General features: G+C 43.8%; 1 protein-coding gene and 1 long non-coding RNA gene across 2 annotated transcripts; one reads left to right on the top strand and one right to left on the bottom strand.

Moving 5' to 3' along the window:
- Positions 1-3,686: 3,686 nt before the first annotated feature.
- On the bottom strand, positions 3,687-8,446 carry LOC134548384 (uncharacterized). The gene is made up of 3 exons (XR_010079758.1): positions 8,310-8,446; positions 7,098-7,358; positions 3,687-3,997 (listed from the first exon to the last, which is right to left on the bottom strand). It is a non-coding gene; the product is annotated as an uncharacterized LOC134548384 (long non-coding RNA).
- Positions 8,418-16,779, top strand: RSPH1 (radial spoke head component 1). The gene is given in 10 exon segments (XM_063393130.1): positions 8,418-8,545; positions 10,437-10,550; positions 10,662-10,676; positions 10,678-10,768; positions 11,743-11,833; positions 12,069-12,204; positions 12,511-12,582; positions 14,079-14,223; positions 14,673-14,789; positions 16,614-16,779. Coding segments are annotated over 10 exon segments (858 nt in total). The 5' UTR covers positions 8,418-8,485; the 3' UTR covers positions 16,631-16,779.
- Positions 16,780-21,789: the final 5,010 nt, after the last annotated feature.

Genomic DNA, 21,789 nt, shown 5'->3' on the forward strand with positions numbered 1-21,789 from the left:
CCTGAGGCCCCACATGCCAAACACTTGGACACGTGGTCAGCTTTGCTCCATGATCCCAGGGCATCTTTCCTTCACCTTCTCCCAGGCAGTAAAGGAACACTTCACCCTTATTTTCACATTTGCAGAATCAGGGTCTCAGAGTTGCATCTGAATCATTGCAAATGCAGGTGGGTGCTGTAAAATCTGCTGCTTTAAAGCTTGTTGGTGGCAGATGTTGAATCCATTGATTCCATCCATGTTGATTCTTGCTGAGATTTGTAAGTAGTGAATCAGAGATTAAAAAAAAAAATCATTTCTCCAAATGCTACAAATGTCCTGCTTGGAAAATTAATGCACTGCTCTTGATCATCACCAATCTTACCTTCTGAGAAGATGAGTTGCATGAATTATGTGGCTGTACTTCTGCACCAGCAACAGAAGGAAGCCAGGCACTGTCTATTCAGACTGGTGCACAGACACACACACAAGAAAAAAAAATTGTCTTTCAACAGCAGAAAAGGTCAGACCCATCACAGTGCATCTGGATACACGGTTAGCCATCCCAAATTATCACAACTCTTCATCATCATGTGAAATCCTCATTTTTTTAAAAAAATGCTGTTGTCTTGGCCCTTTTTAAATTCCTTAAAGAATTTAACATTGCTTGAGTATCTTACAATTCTGTTACAGGCATCTTGCAAAAAGCACGAGCCAGACAGCCCCAGAAAACCCTGTCATTTTTCATATTTAAAGTAGAAACTGCATATCCCATTCAAATAAATGTTTCCTGTAATCCATTCCCCTGGCATCCCTGAAACCTGCTGGCTGCCACACTTGGCACAGCTGCTGTCTCTGCTGTGCCAGTGTGGGTCAGCAGCAGCTACAATTGCCAGAAGCCATCAGATAAGTAGGAATACAGGGAGAAGCAGCAGCAGGAGCTGGTACTGCTGGTTGCACAACAGCCTGCTGGTGCGGAGCATCACACAGGGCCAGAGGTCAGGCAGAGATGAAAGGAGATCTGTGTGGTTAAAAAAACAGAACACACACACACACACTCTAAAATAACATGTGTAATCTCGCAGAACAACAAACAGAAGTCCTGCTTTGCCAGTTGCTTTCCAGGAGGAAACACAAATTGAAGGGTTTGGTCCAGGAAATTGTTGCGTTGGGTAGAATGTGTGGCAGCGGTTTGGCTTTTTAAGCAATGTTCGTACCAGAGGAAATAGAAAAGGATGAGTTCTTGTCTGCAGAAGCAAACAGAGGTAAAGATGTATGAGTTGGCAGATGCTTTTGTGTGCTTGTGATGGTGCTTCTCTCAGAAGAGATACTCTGATTTCCCAGTTAACAGTTAAATTTTACTTTCACAAGTGGTGCTCCTAACTCCTCAAATCCAGACAAAGCAAAACACTTTGAAGTCAGTGCATGTCAGGGTCATCTTTCCTTCACTGAACAGGTGATGCTGGCTGAGCAGAGGTCTGGATGCCAACTATTGCATCCCTTAGCTGATTAAAATATTTATTTTCTTTCCAGTAAATTGCATTAAAAATATATTTTGTGATTCATAATTGCACAGATGGAAAAGACTAATCTGTTTTTGCCAAGTGATTGCTTTGTCTTAGGGGACTAAGAAAATTCATAACTTATTTACATAATAATGGGTTGTTAAATAGTATTTGACTATTTAAGATTGATACTTACTTAGACTTTATTCCCCACAAGTAGCAGGATTCTGAGGACTGATATAATCACTGGTTTTGGCTGCCTTTATTAGTTTTACATCCTTTGTTTTCCCGTCAGAGCAGCTGGAATATTGTATAAGCAATTGACAGCAGCCCTGGGTGCAGTCCAGACATAACCTGCCATTGAGCTTTGGCAGACAAAACCAAAAATATCCAAAGAAGCCAAAAAAAGAGAGGTTTTAAAGGCTGTGCCTGTATGTTTGGAGTAGATGGGCACTTGGAGAGGCTGGAAGCTGTCAAGCTGAATTAGCACATCATGTCCTGCCTGTTGAGAAATTTTAGTGCTGGCTCAGCGCCACACTAACATGACCACAGAATTTCCACACTGGTATTTTCATTGCATGTATCTTGCCAAAAATCCAGTGGGAATCACCAGCAGGAACATTTAGGAAAAGACACCAGCAGACAAGACCACTGAGCCAGCACAGGCTTCTCCCCAGGCAGAGCAGGGCAGTACCTGAGTACTAAAGATGACTTATGAAGAAAACACCCTGTAACATGTGGAACATGGACAAGGAAGGGCAGTAAAACTGTATAAAGATGTCTACATAAGGATAGATATTGGTCAGCCTGGAGGGGACAATCGGAAATAACAGCATTTATTTGAAATCTGTGAGTTGTCTATTGGGCTCTGCCTGCTCTGACTCTTCCCAAGGTTTTCCAGGGGGCTGGAGAGTGGGATGGTTAAACCATCTCCTGCTGTTTGACTCCTCCTGAGTCTGTTTAAAAGGTGATTATGGCAGCAGTGGTGTTTTTTGGGGATCTGCTGGAGGGAGCCCTGGGCAGAGCTGCTGCCCGTGACCTGTTGCTCCTGGGATCAGTGGCTCCTGCAGGGATGGAGGTTCCCTGGAGCAGCTCTCACACCTTCAGCCACCTGCTCACAGAAAAATGACCAAGAATGTTCTGAGAATGCAGAATTTAAAACAAAAACAACCAAACAACAAAAACACAGCCAAAGCCAAAACACAACCAAGCGGTGTTATTATTATAGATGGAATCTGTGAAACATCATGTAGACCATCATCTGTTACAAAATGCAAATCTATTTTGAGGAACTTATCTTGAAGAATTTAATTCTGCTTCCTGCAGGAAATGTGATATTTTTTCTTGTTATTTTGCCTTTATTTCTACTCTTAAGTTTCCTGGAGAACCATGTGGAAGTGCAAGATATGGCTACAGAAACAATTGCTGAGGAGTAAACAGTGAATTAGGCAGGTAGGCTGCTGGCAGATTTCCTTTCTCCTTGCTTCAGACTTGATCACTGAAGGGGAGTTACATGAGAAGGGAGCACTGAGGCATACTGTAACAGAAATCAAATACCAGAACCATGGTAAAATAATAAGCAGACCTAACAGAGCTTACACTAAAACAATTGCCTTGCAAGCCATGAATAAGAAGGGGAAGTACAAAGCTGGCAGGAATGAGAAGACAGCAAATTAGTCCCATCTACCTCAATTATTTCATTATTATTGTTCATTATTATTTATTAGTATTCAATTCATTATTGCCTATTGAATTAATTCTGAATTACCAGATTAGGACTTCAGTGGGTATAGACAAAAGGATTGGGCTGCTTGAGCTTTATGTCATTACAAGCTCTGCCTGAATGAAGAAGTTTAGGGGTTTTATTTAATGAAAAAAACAAAACAGCAACAACAACAACAACAAAAAACCCCAAACAAACAAACAAAACAAAACCAAAATAAACAAAAAAACCCAAAAAACCCCCCAAAATCCCAAAAAACAACAACAAAAAAAACCCCAAAAAACCACCACCACCACCACCAACAACAACAACAACAAAAAAACCCCAAAAAACAAAAACAAAAACAAAAAAACCCCCACCACCACCAAACAAACAAACAAAAAAACCCACCAGAAAACCATACCACAACAACAACAAAACCCCACCAAACCAAAAACACCTCCAGAGAAAATAAGGAAATTGTGATATTGGTGTTGCTTTATTCTTATGCTGACCATAATATTTTTATCTCATGAATGCCTACTGCTTTCTTGGTATCACTAGTAACACTGACTGTCATCAAAGTCTTGAGAAAAAAAAAATCAGCAACAATTTCCTAAATGGAACCAAAGCGACCTCTGTATGTCCCCATGCACTTCAGTGGAAAGGGAGACCCTTTAGGTAAAAGCAAAAACCTGACAATTTTCCCAGATGTCTGAAGAATGGAATGCAGTCTGTACTTCAGATTGAGCAGTGAGGTCAGAGAAATGGGAGGCAGGATATAAATACAGCAGAACACTTTCCCTTGGACAATCTGCAGGAGGGAAATGAAAGGTCATATTTAGCCAAGACTCAAAAAAAAGCATTATCTGTATTTCAAGAATGGCTTTCACACAAACTTAGGTTTTTGAATTGTCCTGCCTTCAGGATATGCAATGTTAATTGTACTTGGAGGAGGCAGTTGTAAACTGAGTGGCTGGAAAGGTCATTTTCTTGTTCTTCTGACTTAGTTATGAGAACAAAAAGAGGCTATCTTCACTTGGCATACACACAGAGTAAACAGATATCATTTTGCCAGTAAAGAGCTTAAAAGGAGCTGTGTGGAGAGAAGTTCCCATTTTGCAAAGGATTTTGACATTTCAGAATCTTGCTTAATTCTCAGTTGGATGAAAAAAACCCAATATATGGGAATTAGTGACAGTAAATTCCACTTTGTCCTCTGTTTGTTCCCATGATCTCAGAAAATATTGAAATTGTGCCTGATGATATTGCAGAATATTAAAAAGACCTGAAATATTCCCAAAAAAGAACTCTCCTTAGGATAATATTTCAATTCCTTAATCCCACGTTTTTCCTCCAGAAAGGCTGTTGAAAACAATCTGGTTTATATTTAAATCTGTCAGGAGGAACAGATCTGATTTCATTAAGTTTTTCCTGGCAGCTCCTGTTTACATTTTGCTAATATCTATTACCAGCCATGCATTACACTTTTCTAAGGAGAAAGATGGAAATTACAGTCTTCTAAGAGAGAAAAAAATATTTCCTTGCAGATTTCTGTTCTTTAAAGTCTTGTCAGAAGACATAATCCTGTCCAGGTCTGCCCCACCAAAAGCAATGAAGGATAACCCACATCTCTAATTGAGCCCAGAGCAAAACTCAAAGTGACTTGAGTGCCAAGGGCTGGCCCTTCAAGAGTCACCAACTCAGGAGTGACTGAGTAATGTGTGAAGTGAGGAAAGCAACCTGTGAGTCAGGCAGATTATCTCCACTGGTTCTGTTAATTTTGATGCAGAAGATGAAAAGGCAGCTCGCTGAGCCCCACTGCTGGCAGGCTGGAGAAAAGCTGGCTCACCGAGGCACTGCCCCTGAAGAAGGATGCATGGCAGGACAGGGGCAGAGATCAGCCAGCTCCTGGAGGGCAGGAATTCCAAAGTGCACTAGTGGGAATTAAGCACTGTGCTGCCTTTACCTCATCAGAGGCCGTGTGTGCACCCTGCTGTATTTTTATCACCCCTTTGAAGCAAGACACTGAGTGAAACGTAGAGGTCAATAAATAGTTCTGTAGTTTTTAATATTCATTGTGCAATGTGTGTTTTCAGAGCTTGGTCAGTGCTGGAAGGAAGAGTTCAGGTTGTTTCACAGACCTGGCACAGCAGCGTTTTCCTTGCAAAATTCCTGAACTGCAAAAGTCTCCCCCTCCTAGGAGAGAGTAAAGTCCAAGGAGAAATAGGAACATAAAGCCTTAAAAGTGCTTTTTGGCCATTTCTCTCTGCAGAGGAGCTGAAAACCAAAAGAGGAGCTTAAAATCAAAACGAGGACTTGCAAGGCAGGATAAAAGGACATCCAGGGCTGCCCTCTCCCACAGGAGGCACCTTCTGGCATCTTGAGCCCAGCAGCATTTTCCTTCCCTATGTTGTTGTCTCTCTCTGTTTTTAAGCAGCTCTGGCAGCAAGGGCTTTGGATTTTAGTGGAGCTCTGGCTCCCTATGGGGCTTCTGTCAAATTCAAACCAGGAGCTTCCTCAGGGTCACCCAGAGCTGTGACAGTTTCTGCTGTCTCTGCCAGGGTGAGTGGCAGTCGGTGCTGGCAGCTGCCAGCTCAGCCAGCAGCAAGGGCACAGCAGGTAATCAGCACAAATTACCCTGAAGGGACTTTGCACAAATGGAATTTGGATACAAGATCAGCAGGACCTTAAGAATATTGGTCCTTTGACAGAAAAGGGAAAAGAACAGGAAAATAAGGATGATAGCAGACCTGCTTGCAACAGTGACATACCTGAAGCTTAACTTTAATCTGACATTGAAATACATCCAAATTCAACTAGAAGCAAGAAACTACAAAATAAATTCTTCTTGTCATTAGTTATACATAAGCTGTAGCTGTCCTCACAAGACAGTTTCTAGGTATAGAAAACTTTAAATAATGCCTCCCTCGTTTAAGTAAATGATCCTGTGGTAAAGGGATCAGATAGATCCAGATTTATTCTGCCACCTCTGGGTGCTGAGCAGTTTAACTTTTATAAAGAAGGAGTTCTTAGCTGCTTCTCAAGAAAACTGACCTGCTTCAGACCCTTTTCCTCTTTCAGAACTCAGAAACAATAAGCAAGAGCAGTTAATGATCATTATTAGTCGTCATCCAGGGAGTGACTTATGTCTTGTCACTGCTTCCTGTTTGTGTCACAGCTGTTCCCTGGGCCACGTCACCTTCCAGGCCAAAAGACACGTCTGGTTATTTTTGTCATCGAGTTTAAGAGGGAGCTCCTCCCTGTGCACTCCAAACATTAATTCCCTTGTCACTCTGAGCCTCAGTGTCTGCCTAGAATGAATTTGCCACGCACAGGCCAAGTGAGCACTTTTATAATTAGAGACATTACCTTATCAGAGATAAAAGAATTTAGCCAATCTTAGGTGCAAGGGAGAAACAGAGGCATCATCGAGAGTAAGAAAAAAGGGACTGCACAGACTGTGCTTCAGATAATGTGCACGCATGTCAGCTCTGCAGGATGTGAGCAGAGCAGTAGTTTGCATATTCTGCAATTGCTTATTAACAGTACATTATGCAAATTAGGCTTCCCTAGTCAAATGCTGGGAGTGTGCAGGAAAGAGAAATAACCATACAGTTCAGAGTCAATAAATGTATATCTTCTTAATGCTCTGCCAGCTCACAAAATCTGATTTCAGCATTCTTAACTCCTTCAAAGGCGAAGTGTTCTCAGATGAGTAACTGAACATTAACTCGGAAGCCAAAAGGGTTCCTATGAACACAGAGGTGTTTAGCAATAGTCTCTTCCTTTTTCATCTTTACTCAACTGAAGACAAAAAGAGACCTGCCACAGAAGTGACACCTTATTACTATTCATACATTATTTAAATATTGGCTATTTAGATTTCTAGCTATGAAAAGGAACAAACCCACCTGAATATGGTGTATCTTTCTGTAGTGATGACTCTGTTTTTCTTCTGGTTTGGGCAGTGAAGCTTTGATTTAGGGCATAAGGTGACTTCCACATTTTTCAGCCACTTGCCAATCCTGTCTGCCTCAGAAGTGTCACCTGCTCTGCCCAGTGCTTGTCTTGCTCAGTACTTTTCACCAAGCATATCCTTGCCTGGCTCCTCTTGTGAATCCTTGGCCATTAAAATACTGTGCAAAGTGATGGTGAGGTGATTTGCCTGAGTCCTGTATGAGAGGAAACAAAAAATGGACTGGTATTCCTGAACATCAATAAACCCACCTAAAAATAAAAGAATCTAGATGGAGGAATGGATTTAAAATCTAAGATGTTCTCAGGCCAGACCCACTGAACTACTGGGAGCTCTCAGAAGACTGAAGGGGTCTCAGGTCACATCCCAGTTGTCACCAGTTTCAACACACGAAAGGCACTGGCTGGGAAAAGCTGAGGGGAAGAGGCAGAGAGTCAGAGTGACCTCTGGAGATCACCTAATCCAACCCCTGCCAAGGCAGGGCCACCCAGAGCAGGGACACAGAGCACATCCAGGTGGGTCTGGAATGTCTCCAGACAGGGAACTCCGTGTCCTCTCTGGACAGCTGTTCAGAGCTCTGCCACCCTCCATGTAAAGAAATTCTTCCCCATTTGAGGTGGAACTCCTTGTGTTGTATTTCATGGCCTTAGCTCTTCATGTTGATGTTGGGCATCACTGAAGAGTCCAGCTCTGTTGTAAAAGGAGCCTGTGCAGCAGTAGGGGAAATGTTGAGAAGACCTCTAATCTGTGGAACAGTTAATAGAAAAAATAGTTTACTGTTAATAATAATTAACAGGTGACAGGCAAGCTCTGAGTGATGTCCGTGTCTTAGAAAAACCAATTAAGAGTTTAGGGCTCTGCATACTTTAGTGCCCTCAGACCTGGAGAAGGAAGTTAGCAGAGCCTGGGAGGGAAATTTATTGTTGAGAGCAGAACAGATTTTATAAACCACATTACTGAAAGCAGAGATGGGAAAAAGATAATTAAAAGAATGAAAAAGGCAGACTAATTAGCATGAGAAGCGAGAAATCAATAACGAATAGCATACAGAATACTAATTAATGAGGCGAAACCATGTGAATTGTAAGCCAAGGAACATAATCTCTTTGCCGAAATGTATAAATAGGTAAGCGCTTTGATGACTGACGTGCATGTTGTGGGGGCCATCCCCATGTCCTTTCAAGGCTGAATCTTTAATGCCGACTTTCCCACCCGGAGGTTGGAGAGGTGATTTTTGTTTCCCCGCGGCCCGTGCCGGGTTCGCGCTGAGGGGCGGCCCCGCCGGGCCCGCTCGGTTGCCACAGCGACCGCGACGCCGCGGCCATGTCGGACCTGGGCTCCGAGGAGGGCTCCGAGGCCGGGGAGGCCGCGCAGGGCATCGGGGTCAGCGGGCCGGAGGGGACGGGAACGGGGAAAGGGAACGGGAACGGGAACGGGAACGGGGAACGGGAACGGGAACGGGGAACGGGAACGGGGAACGGGAACGGGGAACAGGGACGGGAACGGGAACGGGAACGGGAACGGGGAAAGGGAACGGGGAAAGGGAACGGGGAACGGGGAGAGGGAACGGGGAGAGGGAACGGGGAACAGGGACGGGAACGGGAACGGGAACGGGGAACGGGAACGGGAACGGGAACGGGGAACGGGGAACGGGGAACGGGAACGGGAACGGGAAACGGGGAACAGGGAAAGGGAACGGGGAGAGGGAACGGGAACGGGAACGGGAACGGGGAACGGGGAAAGGGAACGGGAACGGGGAACGGGGAACGGGAACGGGAACGGGGAACGGGAACGAGGAACGGGAACGGGGAACAGGGACGGGAACGGGAACGGGAACGGAGAACGGGGAACGGGAACGGAGAACGGGGAACGGGAACGGAGAACGGGAACGGGAACGGGGAACGGGAACGGGAACGGGGAACGGGAACGGGAACGGAGAACGGGAACGGGAACGGGGAAAGGGAACGGGGAACGGGAATGGGGAATGGGAACGGGAACGGGAACGGGAACGGGGAACGGGAACGGGGAGAGGGAACGGGAACGGGAACGGGAACGGGGAAAGGGAACGGGGAACGGGAACGGGGAATGGGAACGGGAACGGGAACGGGGAACGGGAACGGGGAGAGGGAACGGGAACGGGAACGGGGAACGGGGAACGGGAACGGGAACGGGAACGGGGAACGGGGAACGGGAACGGGGAACGGGAACGGGAACGGGGAACGGGGAACGGGGAACGGGAACGGGGAACGGGAACGGGGAACGGGAACAGAGAACGGGAACTGGAACGGGAACGGGGAACGGGGAACGGGGAACGGGGAACGGGAACGGGGAACGGGGAACGGGGAACGGGGAACGGGAACGGGGAACGGGGAACGGGGAACGGGGAACGGGAATGGGGAAAGGGAACGGGGAGGAAAGGAAAAAGGAAAGGAAAGGAAAGGAAAGGAAAGGAAAGGAAAGGAAAGGAAAGGAAAGGAAAGGAAAGGAAAGGAAAGGAAAGGAAAGGAAAGGAAAGGAAAGGAAAGGAAAGGAAAGGAAAGGAAAGGAAAGGAAAGGAAAAAGGGAAGGGAAGGGAAGGGAAGGGAAGGGAAAGGGAAGGGAAGGGAAGGGAAGGGAAGGGAAGGGAAGGGAAGGGAAGGGAAGGGAAGGGAAGGGAAGGGAAGGGAAGGGAAGGAAGGGAAGGGAAGGGAAGGGAAGGGAAGGGAAGGGAAGGGAAAGGAAAGAGGAAAGGAGAAAGGAAGGGGAAAGGGGAAAGGGGATGGGAAGGGGAAAGGGAAAGGGAACAAGAAGAGGAAAGGGAATGGGAACGGGAAGGTGAAAGGGAACAAGAACAAGAAGGGGAACGGAAAGGGAATGAGAACAAGAAGGGGAATGGGAAAGGGAAAGGGAAAGGGAAAGGAAAAGGAAAAGGAAAAGGAAAAGGAAAAGGAAAAGGAAAAGGAAAAGGAAAAGGAAAAGGAAAAGGAAAAGGAAAAGGAAAAGGAAAATCCCCGGGATGTGGCGCTCAGTGCCCGCTGGGGTGGGCAGTGGGGGAGTTCCCCAGGGGCAGCCCCCGGGCTTGGGGTTTCGGGAGCGCGGCTGTGCCAATCCAGTTTTTACCATGGGTTTGAAACAAGGCATCCACGCTTTTCACTTGTGTGCCGAGAAGCCCTGGGGTGCCAGGGTGTGACTGAAGCCGAGCTGGAGCAGCTTTCCTCAAACACTGTTTCCCTCTGAGGAGGTTGGCTTCTGCCAGCTCCAGTCCTTTAACCACTTTCCCCTCCGTGTTTGTCAGGAGTATGAAGGCGATCGCAATTCCGAAGGGCAGCGGCATGGATTTGGGAAGGCCCTGCTCCCCAATGGTGACACTTACGAGGGGCAATACGAGCGTGGTTTGAGGAGTGGAACTGTAAGACACCAGCCCTGGTTGTGGTTCTGCTTCTGCAGTTGTTATTTGGGCTCTGTATTGAAACCAGGGTGAGAACTGATGGGTATTTTATCTGTACCAAATGTGTTTCAGGGGACCTACAGGTTTAAAAAACGGTGCTATCTACACTGGGAGCTACCTTCAAAACAAAAAGCATGGCAAAGGTGTATTTTTTTATCCAGATGGATCAAAATATGCAGGTAAAGCACTGAACACAGTTGCAAGGATTTCTGTAGCCAAAAGGACACAATCCGTCCTCACTCCTCCTCATCTCACAAATGAAAAGAGAAAGTGAATTGGAGAATGCCTTATTTTAAGCAGATACATTTGCTACAAGATATTTTCCTCTTATTCCCTTTTCAGTAATAGTTCTGAGAAGCTTGGGTTTATTTATGGGAATTTATGTTAGGACATTTATTAAGCCTATCGCTAAAAAAAAATAAGCTGCTTATTAGAGCCCTTATTTAGGGATTGGGACACCTGAAGTTTGAAGAAGTTGACATTCAGAATTTCCCTGCTTGCTGGAGAGTACCTGAAGCAATCAGAATCTATGAGTCGAGTTTCAAAGGACAATATCATTCCCCCTATCATTTCTAAGCTAGGAAGGAAAAGATGTTCAGATTGTGAGGGCAAAAAGATCATCCCAGTCTTGCCTTGCAGGAACATACACACTGAGTTTTTTTAAATTTCTTTTAAGTTTGATTAGAAGAATAATTAAGATACGAATCATTTAGCATCCTTCTGAATATATGTGCCCCCATACAGACACGACAACTTCAGCAAATGAGTCAAATTAAAGTAGCTCCTCTTTAAATTTGTGTGGAAATGTCACATTATCTAATGCAACTGTAATGCATTACCCAATTTCAAGATAGGACTGGGTTGTTATGTGTTCATAATGGTAATAGAGGGTGATAATGGAGACAGATAATTATGGAAAAATGGAAAGGGAGGTCAGGCAGCAGCATAAATACATGTGGAGAGGAACAGACTGATGAAAAAAGAGCAAGGGACTCTAATTTAGAGTAAGGAGTGGTGTAAGGAACAGTGAGAAATCCCAGCAGTGCCATAGATTTCTTTTCCTTCTCTAATACTTGTATGATAACATTACAAACTGGCCAGTGCATCACACAGTGAAATAAACTCACACTGCTTTATCCTTTTGTCCTTCAAGGAGACTGGGCAGATGACCAGAGACAGGGCTACGGAGAATATACGTATGCAAATGGAGACACCTATACTGGAGAATGGGCTAACAACAAGAGGTTTGTTTCCTTCTCACAGGGATGTTTCAAGTCACCCAATGGCATTAAAATGCAAACATTATTTTCAGAGCATGTCTGACTGCAACAAGTGAAGTCCAGGGGTGACCTTGGCAATTTAGTCCAGCTTGAATAGTTACAGCTGCTTAATTAATACAGTTTTAATACCTTAATTACAACAACAGCCTAAATTCTTAATATTCACTGGTATAAAACAAAGTTATTCTTTTCTCCCTAGGCATGGGCAAGGCACATATGTCTATAAAGACACAGGATCTAAGTATGTTGGTTGTTGGGTAAATGGAATCCAGGATGGCCCAGCTGAACTTATCCACCTAAAGTACAGATTTAAGGGCAGGTTTCTCAATGGAAAGGTAAGTCTGCAGGAACACTTTCTATTCATCTGAACAGTTAGCATGGAATTGTCTTAATATGACCTATTTTCACTTAAAATAAGAAGCTAGGTTTCTGATCTTTTGTAGTATTTCCTGTACCATAAGTGTAACACATGAAACTGAATTATTCTGTGGGACACCATGCCAAGGTTCTTTGCAACATTGCTTTCAAACTGTAGTGTTACTGACTGTTGTATAGAATTTTTAGTAAAGGATATTTTACATTTCTGTGCTTAGAATGGATTAACTGTTCAGTTCTCCTGATGTCTTTGTGTTTTTATGCAGCCTTTAGGTCGTGGCAAATTCATCTTTGATATTGGATGTGAGCAGCATGGTGAATACATACAACCAATGCAGGTAAAAGAAATAATGTAGGTTGTAGTGAGTATCAGAGGACTCAGTAAATCAGATCTATTGTTGAGGAATATATAAAATGCCTTAGTGACAGTGATGCTAAAGTAGATTTTATGAGTCAAAAAGGATGGAAACTCATGCATTCTTAAGAACTAAATGAGGTTTCATTTTGCTTTTCTTTTTTTATGTTCTCTACTGTGTAAGCTTTGAAAAGTACAAGGTGTGATTTTGCACTGCTTGCAGACATGAATCCTTTCTGCTTAAAAAGAATCAGGACCTTCCCAAAACATTTGAAAATGTTCTTCCCAGAATATTTCAAATCACAGAGGACTACAGATATATTTGTATGCACATTTAGCCTCTATTGCATTTTCTTCTGAATACCAGAAAACAATGAGCAATATCTTTTGTATTTCTGAACTCCTTGGTGCAATGCATACAAATGGAAATTTCCAGCAGAGTCATGTTTGGGAAATATATCCTGTTGTGGTTCTGGTCATGTTAGGAGCTTAATATCCACAGCTTCTAATAATTGTAGGGAGTGGTTGGAATCAAAGTTTGTTTTCCCTTCTCTATGCACTAATGTTTTGAGACATTTCTCATTGATATGGTCCAAAAATAGCTACAGAAGTAAGAAATATATTTTAACATTACTGTTTGATTTAAAGAAAAATTGCCACATTTTAGCTTCGAGTTTGCTACCTCTGTTTTCTGACACATTAGTTCCTGTTACACACTCTTTGAAAACTGATGCAGCAGTCATTTCTGAAGGATAAAATAGTAATCATCAAAATCTTGTCAGTTGTGACAGAGATTTGCAAAGCTTGGAGACTGTTTTGCTTTTTTCCAGCTATCAGCAAGAGCCCCTCAAATTAAGTATCAGATTCATAGGAGTATCCAGAGTAATGTGTGTTTCCTTAGTTCAGTTGGGAATTCTTAGATGAGTTTTTAAAGCAAGGGACAGTGCTGTCACTAAAGTAGAAAAAAAATTGCCCTTTTGCTTTAGTTGAAATAGTTACAGAACAAAGCCTATTTAAAAAAAACAGAAGAAACTAGCTAATAATACAGACAACGATTCAATTATTGACTCCTACATATTTGTAGAAAAAAACATGATTTTTTTCTAATTTAAAAAATATTTTCACATTTCAAAACTATAAGCTCTGTGCACAGTCTTACTGCTTCTTGACCCTTTCAAATGTCTTCCCCAGGCAAAGATTGAGGCAGAAACAGGTGTTTTTTCAGTCTGTTTCTCTGTGAGACAGTGCAGCATCTACCAAAGCATGAGATGTCAGTCATCAGTAATACCCAACTGACTTAATCAGGGCTCAAAGTGTAGCTCTTGTCCAAGATTTGCAGCTTTTGAAGTTCCTCCACCTGTAAATACTTTCAAGGTCATTACCATTTTGATCCCAGATAAGGAGGTTTTAGTAGACCAACACATCATCTTAGTTACTGTCTGTAGGATGAGATACTGGATTTCATGGATTCTCTTCTAGGAAAAAGCGGACGAAGAAGAGGAGGAACCAGCACCATTACCTGTTGAACCAACATGGAAAGCATTAGAAATTACCAAATTAACACCCTGGACTCCCCATTCTGAGGAGCTACTGTCCTCCAATACTGGAGCAGCAGAGGCAGCAGGTGCAGTAACTGAAGAGGAGAACATTCCATCAGATATATGTTTATATGTTGCTATCTGGAAACTCCATGCTTTGACTATAGTAATCATTATTTTACAGGTTTAATACCAAGTGGTGTGATAGGGTTTTTGTGTTTTATTTTTCCTATGATTTTCCATGTATTGATTGTTTGGAACTTCCAAGGACATTCATACACTGCACAATATGTATGTATCTGTTTTATTTCACACAGCATGAGATACAACTGCCTTGGGAAGCCTGTGAGTTATTTTACTCTGTATCATGGCTTATCATACAAACTTGATTTTAAACAGAGAAGATTTTGTGGGATTTCTCACGTGAACATCTGCAGCCTTCAGTAGGAGTTAGGAGCTATTACATGAAAACAAAACCTGAATGCAAATTTGTAAAATTGGTTTTCTTTGGTATTTCTAATTTCTTATATTTCAGTCACTGAGGAGGGTGAAGATCATGAGCCCTCCAGTGAAGTTCTTGACCCAGCAAGCGATGCAGAAGGGGAAGGTGAGGAAAGGGAGGAAGAAGAAAACGAAGGTCAGGAGGATACAGGTGAGAAATGGAGCATGTGAGAAATGGTTCATTCTTTAATTAGACTCAGGGTTTGAAGCTGTGGATGTCAATCAGCTGCAGCCATGCTGGGAGACCATGAGACTCTCTGCCTTTCATAAGGAGGGCAGTCCTCTGGAGAGGTAAACTGTGAGAAGTTAAATTCATAGACTACAATAGAACAAATTAAAAGTGACACTTCTGTGCATGTACACTTGACAGCACTTGCAGAGCTGAATTTATAAGAGCTGGTGTTGTTTCCAAACTGGTGTTGTTTTTTGGTTTTTTGTGGTGTTTTTTTGTTTGTTTGTTTGTGTTTGGTTTTGGTTTTGGTTTTGTTTTTTTTTTAACAAAAATGAGAGAAAATATGTCAAATCCTGAGAAGCTCAGGGAATTTAGAGCACTTCACTTTTCTCACGAATGCAACTGTGTATTCTTAATTCTATCAACTGTAGTTCAAAAGTAGGCAAAATGAATATAAAGAAACAAATTTTAGGTGCTGTTATGCATTCTGGTTTGAATAGTCTCTGGTTGGTTTGTTTCTCCTACAAACCAAGGAGATTTGAAATTCAGGTGCTCAGGTTTTCTTCCAGGCAGTTCAGAAGTCTGTTTTAAATACACAATTAAAAAAAGCAACAAGGATGCATCTATGTTTGCTCATATTTAGCTTAAAAGCCTCCAACCAATTGTGTTCTTTGTATTTATTATTAAAATTTACAAGCTTGCCTATCTGATATGAAAATATCAGATAAATTTATGCATTTGTAATCAGTCCATTTTACAATAAACCCAGGCCAACCACTGTCTTTAGGGATTCGAAAATCTCCTAAATCATATGAAAATGCCTGGAGGTATACACTAAACATTTAGGTCAGCTCTTGTAGTTTTCAATTTATTTGCTTTTAATTTTCACTTCTGAAGGTGCTCTCCAGCTTCAGGGCAGAACAAGCAGCTGGCTGACCTGGTGTGTAGGACTGATATTTTACAGGATCCCTGGGCTTGGGTCAAATCCAGCAGAAATCTCAGCAGATTATAGCTCTGCTTTGGATTTGCCAAAAAGTGCATTGAGCCTGGTTTGTCTCAAATATCCTTGGACTCAAATAACCATTTGGACTGAAATTGATTCTAAGAAATTTTCTGGCCCACCACAACAAAGCAGTTCTGGTTTTCCCCGTGGCTTTTGTAGGGTGTTTTTGAGAAAAATTGAGCCCAGGTATCTGTCAGATATGGCACAGAGGCACAGATACCACTTCTTGAAAACAGCAAAGTGATAGATGTTCTCAAAGTTCCCTCCAACTCTTTATTTCCAGAATCAAGGAGTTGGATGATTTCAAACATTTTTCAGCATAGGTCTCCATCCATAATTAATGAGGCAACGTATTGTTCCCCCTGTCTTTATGTTTAGCAAGATTAAGTTATAGGAAGAGGGAATGATTTGAAGAAAAATATCATGTGAAGATCAGATATAAAAAATCTGTTTGCTTTGCAGCCTGGTATTCCCTGCCCCCTTACCATCATTCTTTTTCCACACAAAAATTCCCTCTTTCTTGTTCTGCATTCCTTATGATATCATCTAACCAGGAGACATCTTTTGGCTGCTCAGATTTACTTCTAGGCTGGCTGGCAGTCAGTGTGGGTGTCCTGAATCTGTCTGCCAGCTGACAAACAATGCAAACAACTTCAAGTGTTGGCAATGAAAGGCAGTGGGTGAGGAGGAGTGAGGTGGACAGCAAAGTTCTAGAGTTATGTTTTAGATTACTGGGATTACTTTCCAGTGTTTTAGAATAAACTGCATCTCTATGCCTTGTCTTTCCTTCTACTCCACAGAAATTACTGGTGGATGAACCAGAGGAAACAGAGGAATTGGGTACAACTAAAGGAAAAGACTCCAAAACTGAAATTTCAAAGTAGATGATTTAGTGTGGTAAGCCTGCCATATTTTTATTTGTAAAAGAGTGTGTTAATATGCTTTGAGTAAACATTTCTGTCAGTGTTCTGTCTGGAATGTTTATCTTTGGACCTTTTATAATCTCAGAGTCTCACAGCAACAGCAAGAGTCCACAAGCATTCCATGTAGCCAGTAATGAGGTATTGAATTCAGTGCAGAATTATTCTGGATTCATGAAGCCATGGAGCTGTGTCCTCACAACTTAATCTTCTACTACTGGTAGTTGCTGTCTTACTTGAACCCTGCCTCTGGGCACAGAGGCATGGGGGTCTTGCTGGTGAAGACAAAGGCAGCACTGGACTTCCCAGCTCTCTCCATTTTCCCTGTCACTAGGGGCACCATTCCAGGCCTACGTTTTCCTTGTTTATTTTGCTGTTGTCCTTGCATCTGTAGAAGCTCTTCTTGTTGCCCTAAATCTTCCCTTGCCAGTTTGAACTCAATCTGATTTTTTTATCCTGGTGCAGTGTTTTTAAATTCTTCCTTTTTAGGCTGGTTTTTCTTCTGCTTTCTGTATACTACTTGTTTGGCTTGGTTTTAGTGTATTGCAGCTCAGTCCTGAGATTCTTCTTTACCATGTGCCTTCCTTAAGCTGTTTGGAGGACAGTCAACCGATGGGGAGGAGGAGGTGGCTCTGTAACAAATTCCTGGCACTGTGCCACATCATCAGAATGATCATCGGTGATCCACAAGCTCTTAGAAAAAATATTGTCCATATGGAGAACAGTTTCATGCATTCAAGCAGCTTCTTCACATGGAGGAAAACTCTCCTCTAAATTTTACTTTTCCATCTTTATTAATGAGCCCTTCGTTCATTGGAGAGCTCTGGTTATGTGAGCTGTCCCACCGCATTTCAGTTTTCCTGAGGATGTCACTATTCTTCATCTGAAGCAGTTCCTCCTTTCTTTTCCCAGTTTTATACATATACTCTAAGGCAGGTTCCCTTTTGAGTTGTTTTATCTTCATGGTGGGTATCTTTCTACCATCACCCTGCTGCATTTACATCGCAACCCTGAACTTAATTCCTTAGTGTAAGCAGTTCTTGCCATCCTTCAAGAGACCAAGTTTCTCCTCATCAGATTCTCTGATGGAAAAAAGAGTTGGAAAACACACTCTTTGTTGCTCAAAGAGGGAGCCATGGTGATTAAAGCTGAAGCAAGAGCACTGTGCTCCTATCGCTAATGAGGTACAAGAGGTGGCAAAAGCAGCAACTTCACCTGCCCTGCTCAGCTTCCCATCCCCTGCAAACGTGCTGAGGGTGAACTGGATCCACTGTCTGTGTCACTGGGGAAACCATACAAGAGCCCTGGGGCCTCTCTCAGAGGAAGCAGCTCCTGAGATTGTCTCTGTGATGGAGACAGAGATGGAAACATCTCTGACAAAGTGAACCCCAGCTCCAGCCACCCAGCCCCTTGCCCAGCTGCCGAACCCCAGGCCCTCAGCAGGCACTTGGTGGCTCAGTCCTGCCCTGTCACAGACTGAGGAGGAGGAGGCCTTTGTCAGTGTGGAGGAAGAGTGGGAATCTGATGTGGATCATGAGCTTTCCCAATGGGGAGATGTTGGGAGGTACCAAGAGGTCTCTGATGGGAAGAATCTCTTGAGCAAGAGCTCTCCCAAGGAGATGTCAGTAGCTGTGGAGAACTCTCCAGCTGGGATGAGGAGAGCAGCAGCTGTCCCAGGGAGAAGCCCTTGGCTACCAAGAATTTTCCAGCTCGGAAGAACGCATGGAGCAAGGGCTGTGCCAAGGAGAAGTTGATAACTCCCCAGAACTGTCTGACTGGGAGGACTCTGTTGGCCAAGAGCTTTCCAAAGAGGAAGACTCCGTTGGCCAAGAGTTGTCCCAAGGCAATGGTAGCAGACCCTCCGTGCAGTCCAGTCAGGAAGATGATGGTGACCAAGATCTTGCTCAGGACAATTGGGAACACGTAAGCGTTCACAGCATCGGAGCCAAGCCTCTGCTGCAGGAGAAGGATGTGGGACAAACTGAGCTTCTCAGAGCTGAGTGAAGAAGAAGACAGGGAGCAAAGACAGGGAGTTTTTGCAGAAGACGGCTCCCAGTGCCTGTCCCTCAGGAGGCCTGGGTTGAACACGGTTGAGCCCCACCCCCGAAACCTCAAAAAACAAAACCAAAAAAACTAAACAAAAATCCCCTCCAATAAACAAACCAAACCAACAATGAAAAAATAAGAATAGGAATATGAATACGAGTAAGAGTAATAAGATGAAGAAATATTACTACTAAATTATAATAATTATAAGAAGAAAAGGAATAGCAAAATTCATAAGTTTAATAATAATAATAATAATAATAATAATAATAATAATAATAATAAGTAATCTGTAAGTACAATAAGGCACAAAATTAAAACTGTTTATGCTTATTTGGTGATGCTGAATATTTCTGGTGGTTTCTTACAATAATAATTTGTAAGGCGTTAAGCATGTTTTCTACCTGCTTTCACACTTCCAATAAATGCAACCTTTTAGTTAATATGTCTAATTGTAATCATTTGGAGACAGGACTCTGTGACCATGGTCCTTGTCTTATGAAGGACTTCAAATCTCCTGCATATATTAGAACATTAAACTGGTGGTGGATAAAAAGGTAGACTTCTTTTCCCTCCTTGATGGTGCATTACATTGTAGTAGAAAAGAAGAAGAAAATGATAAAGATGAAGATATAGTAAAAAATAAGGTGAAGAATAACAAAAAGTAAGGATAAGTTGAATAAGAGTTTTAAGAAGAACAAGATTAAGACTAGTAAGAATAAAATAAGAAGAAATAATAGTACTAAATAATAGCTAGAATAAGAAAAGCAATGAGAAGAACAAGAATTACTAAGATGAAGAAAAAATACTAGTAATAGTAAATAAGAATAATAAGATGAAGAAGATGATGAAATTATAGTAGTAGTAAATAATAATATCAAAGTCCACACCTTCTAGAATCACAGAATAAAGGGGAGGGCCTTAAAGATCATCTAGTTCCAGCTGATTGTCTTCTCTCTCTCTCTCTCTCGCTCTCTGAGACCTTTCTGCTATTTCTTTATACCACTCTACCTCTCCTCTTTTGGTAAGTAAAATCCATGCTAAATAAAATCTGTAAGTTGTCCTCACATGGTCTCCTTTGCACCTTCATTCGGGCAGAGGCCTCTCTCCCTCATGGGCTCGTAACCCCTGCACAGGGTCTCTTCCAGCCACAAGAATTCTGGGATTCTGTCAGCTCCTTGTTCCCCTTTTCTTCTTGCCTCTACTTCGAGCTGGGAATGTGATTGAAAATGTCCAGCAAAGAAACCTTTGTTGTCTGCTCTGGGAGCCCACACGGCTTTGGGACCTTGTCCCCTGCACAGCTCCCTCGAGAGGCACGGCAGAACCAGCACCCCGAGAGCCTCGGGAATTCCCCTCTGAAAGCCAAGTGGAGCAAGATCTTACAATGACATTTCACAGCCAGCCTTCATAACTTAATCAAGGGTTGTTTTGGCATGTGGATTGGGGAAAAATTTCAGGGGAGAGTCTTTGCCTGGGAGGTGCCACAGGTAAAGAGAGACACTAGGAAGGAAACAGAGAAGGCAAAGAAAGAAAGAAGAGAAAGGACACAAATAGCACTAAGGTGGGAAGGTGGCACTCTGAAATCCAAACTGGTAGTTCCTGAAAAGGAATGAGACAGAAATAAAGAAATCTGAAACTTTTGCTTACTATGCAACTTCCTCCCTTTATCACAAACCTCCTCTTGATAACAACAATCATGCAGCACAGTTTTCAGAAAGTCCTTAGTTATGAATTGATGTCGCAGGCTGCAGACACGATGAAACATGAAATGGGTTTTCTCCTCCTTCTGGTTACTTTGACATCCTCAGGAGAGGAGGCAGCAGGAACTAAAGGGCAGCTTGAATTCACCCTTCAATAGGACACAGGGGGAGGAAATGTCTCCTGATCTCTGTAGCTGTTCCCACAGGGATGTGAAGGCTGATGCCAGACCCCCGAGGGTCACATTAAGGAGTGCCTTCATGCAGTTGCTGGGTATTGAGGGGCAGCGTGGCAATTTTATTCACTGCCACAAACCAGGTGAGTAGGCCTCGGCCTCCTGGACACAAAGATTCTGTGATCTTTCTCTTTTGGAGGAGAAAACCAGGCCCATTGGTAGCCAAAGCCCAGTACCCACAGGTGACATTAGCAGGGTTCTTTATAGCATGAAACGATGGGCAGGGCTGTTCACCTAACTCTTTGCAGCTCTTGCTTAGTGTGCAAACAGCATCACTCAGTAACACTGAGGGAAAGGGGAAACTTTTTGTTGTATGAAAACCAACAAAAACTCTGAATTCGACACTTGTGTCTATGGCAGGCTGCTGAATGCCTCTCCTGGCCCAGTCTCCCTAAGGAAAGTCCTCCTCACAGGGCTCTGGCCCATCAGAGGTTACAATTACCCATGTCCAGGCTGCTCCGTGCTGGTTCCAGTGGGGCCGGTTGCTGAAGGGTGTTGGGTGTGGCCCTTTGTGACACAGGCCCGCTGTGTCAGGGCCCTGGTGATGCAGGACATGGTGATGTGCAGAGGCTCTTGTGACATGGCAGAGCCCTGCCCTGCCGGAGTGGTGTCTAAGGGACACAGAGCCCTGGGGTGCCCAGTGCCAGCAGAGCCGCTCTGTCAGGGGGAAGCAGCTCCCCGAGAGCCTCAGCAGCAGGGCACGATGGAGACGCTCACGGAGGAGGCGAACCCCAACTCCCGCCCTGGCACGGAGCAGCCGGGCCCGTGCATGAGGCCCGAGGTGACAGCCAGCCCCGGAGGGAGAGGGGACAGAGGGAGCTGGGACGGGGACAGCCCCGGAGAGAGAGGGGACAGAGGGAGCTGGGACGGGGCCAGCCCCGGAGAGAGAGGGGACAGAGGCCTGGGGGCCAAGGCCGGGCTGGCGGCTGTGCCAAGGCAGTCGCCCCCTTCCCCCGCAGCCGGGACACAGAGCCAGGGCCCTGCCCTGCACAGCCCCTGCTGCTCCCCCAGCCCCTGCTGCTCCCCCAGCCCCTGCCCTGGGCTGGAACCCCTCGGGGAGCAGTGGCAGGGGGCAGC

The sequence above is a fragment of the Prinia subflava genome, chromosome 3, assembly GCF_021018805.1.
Source record: "Prinia subflava isolate CZ2003 ecotype Zambia chromosome 3, Cam_Psub_1.2, whole genome shotgun sequence".
NCBI lineage: Eukaryota > Metazoa > Chordata > Aves > Passeriformes > Cisticolidae > Prinia > Prinia subflava.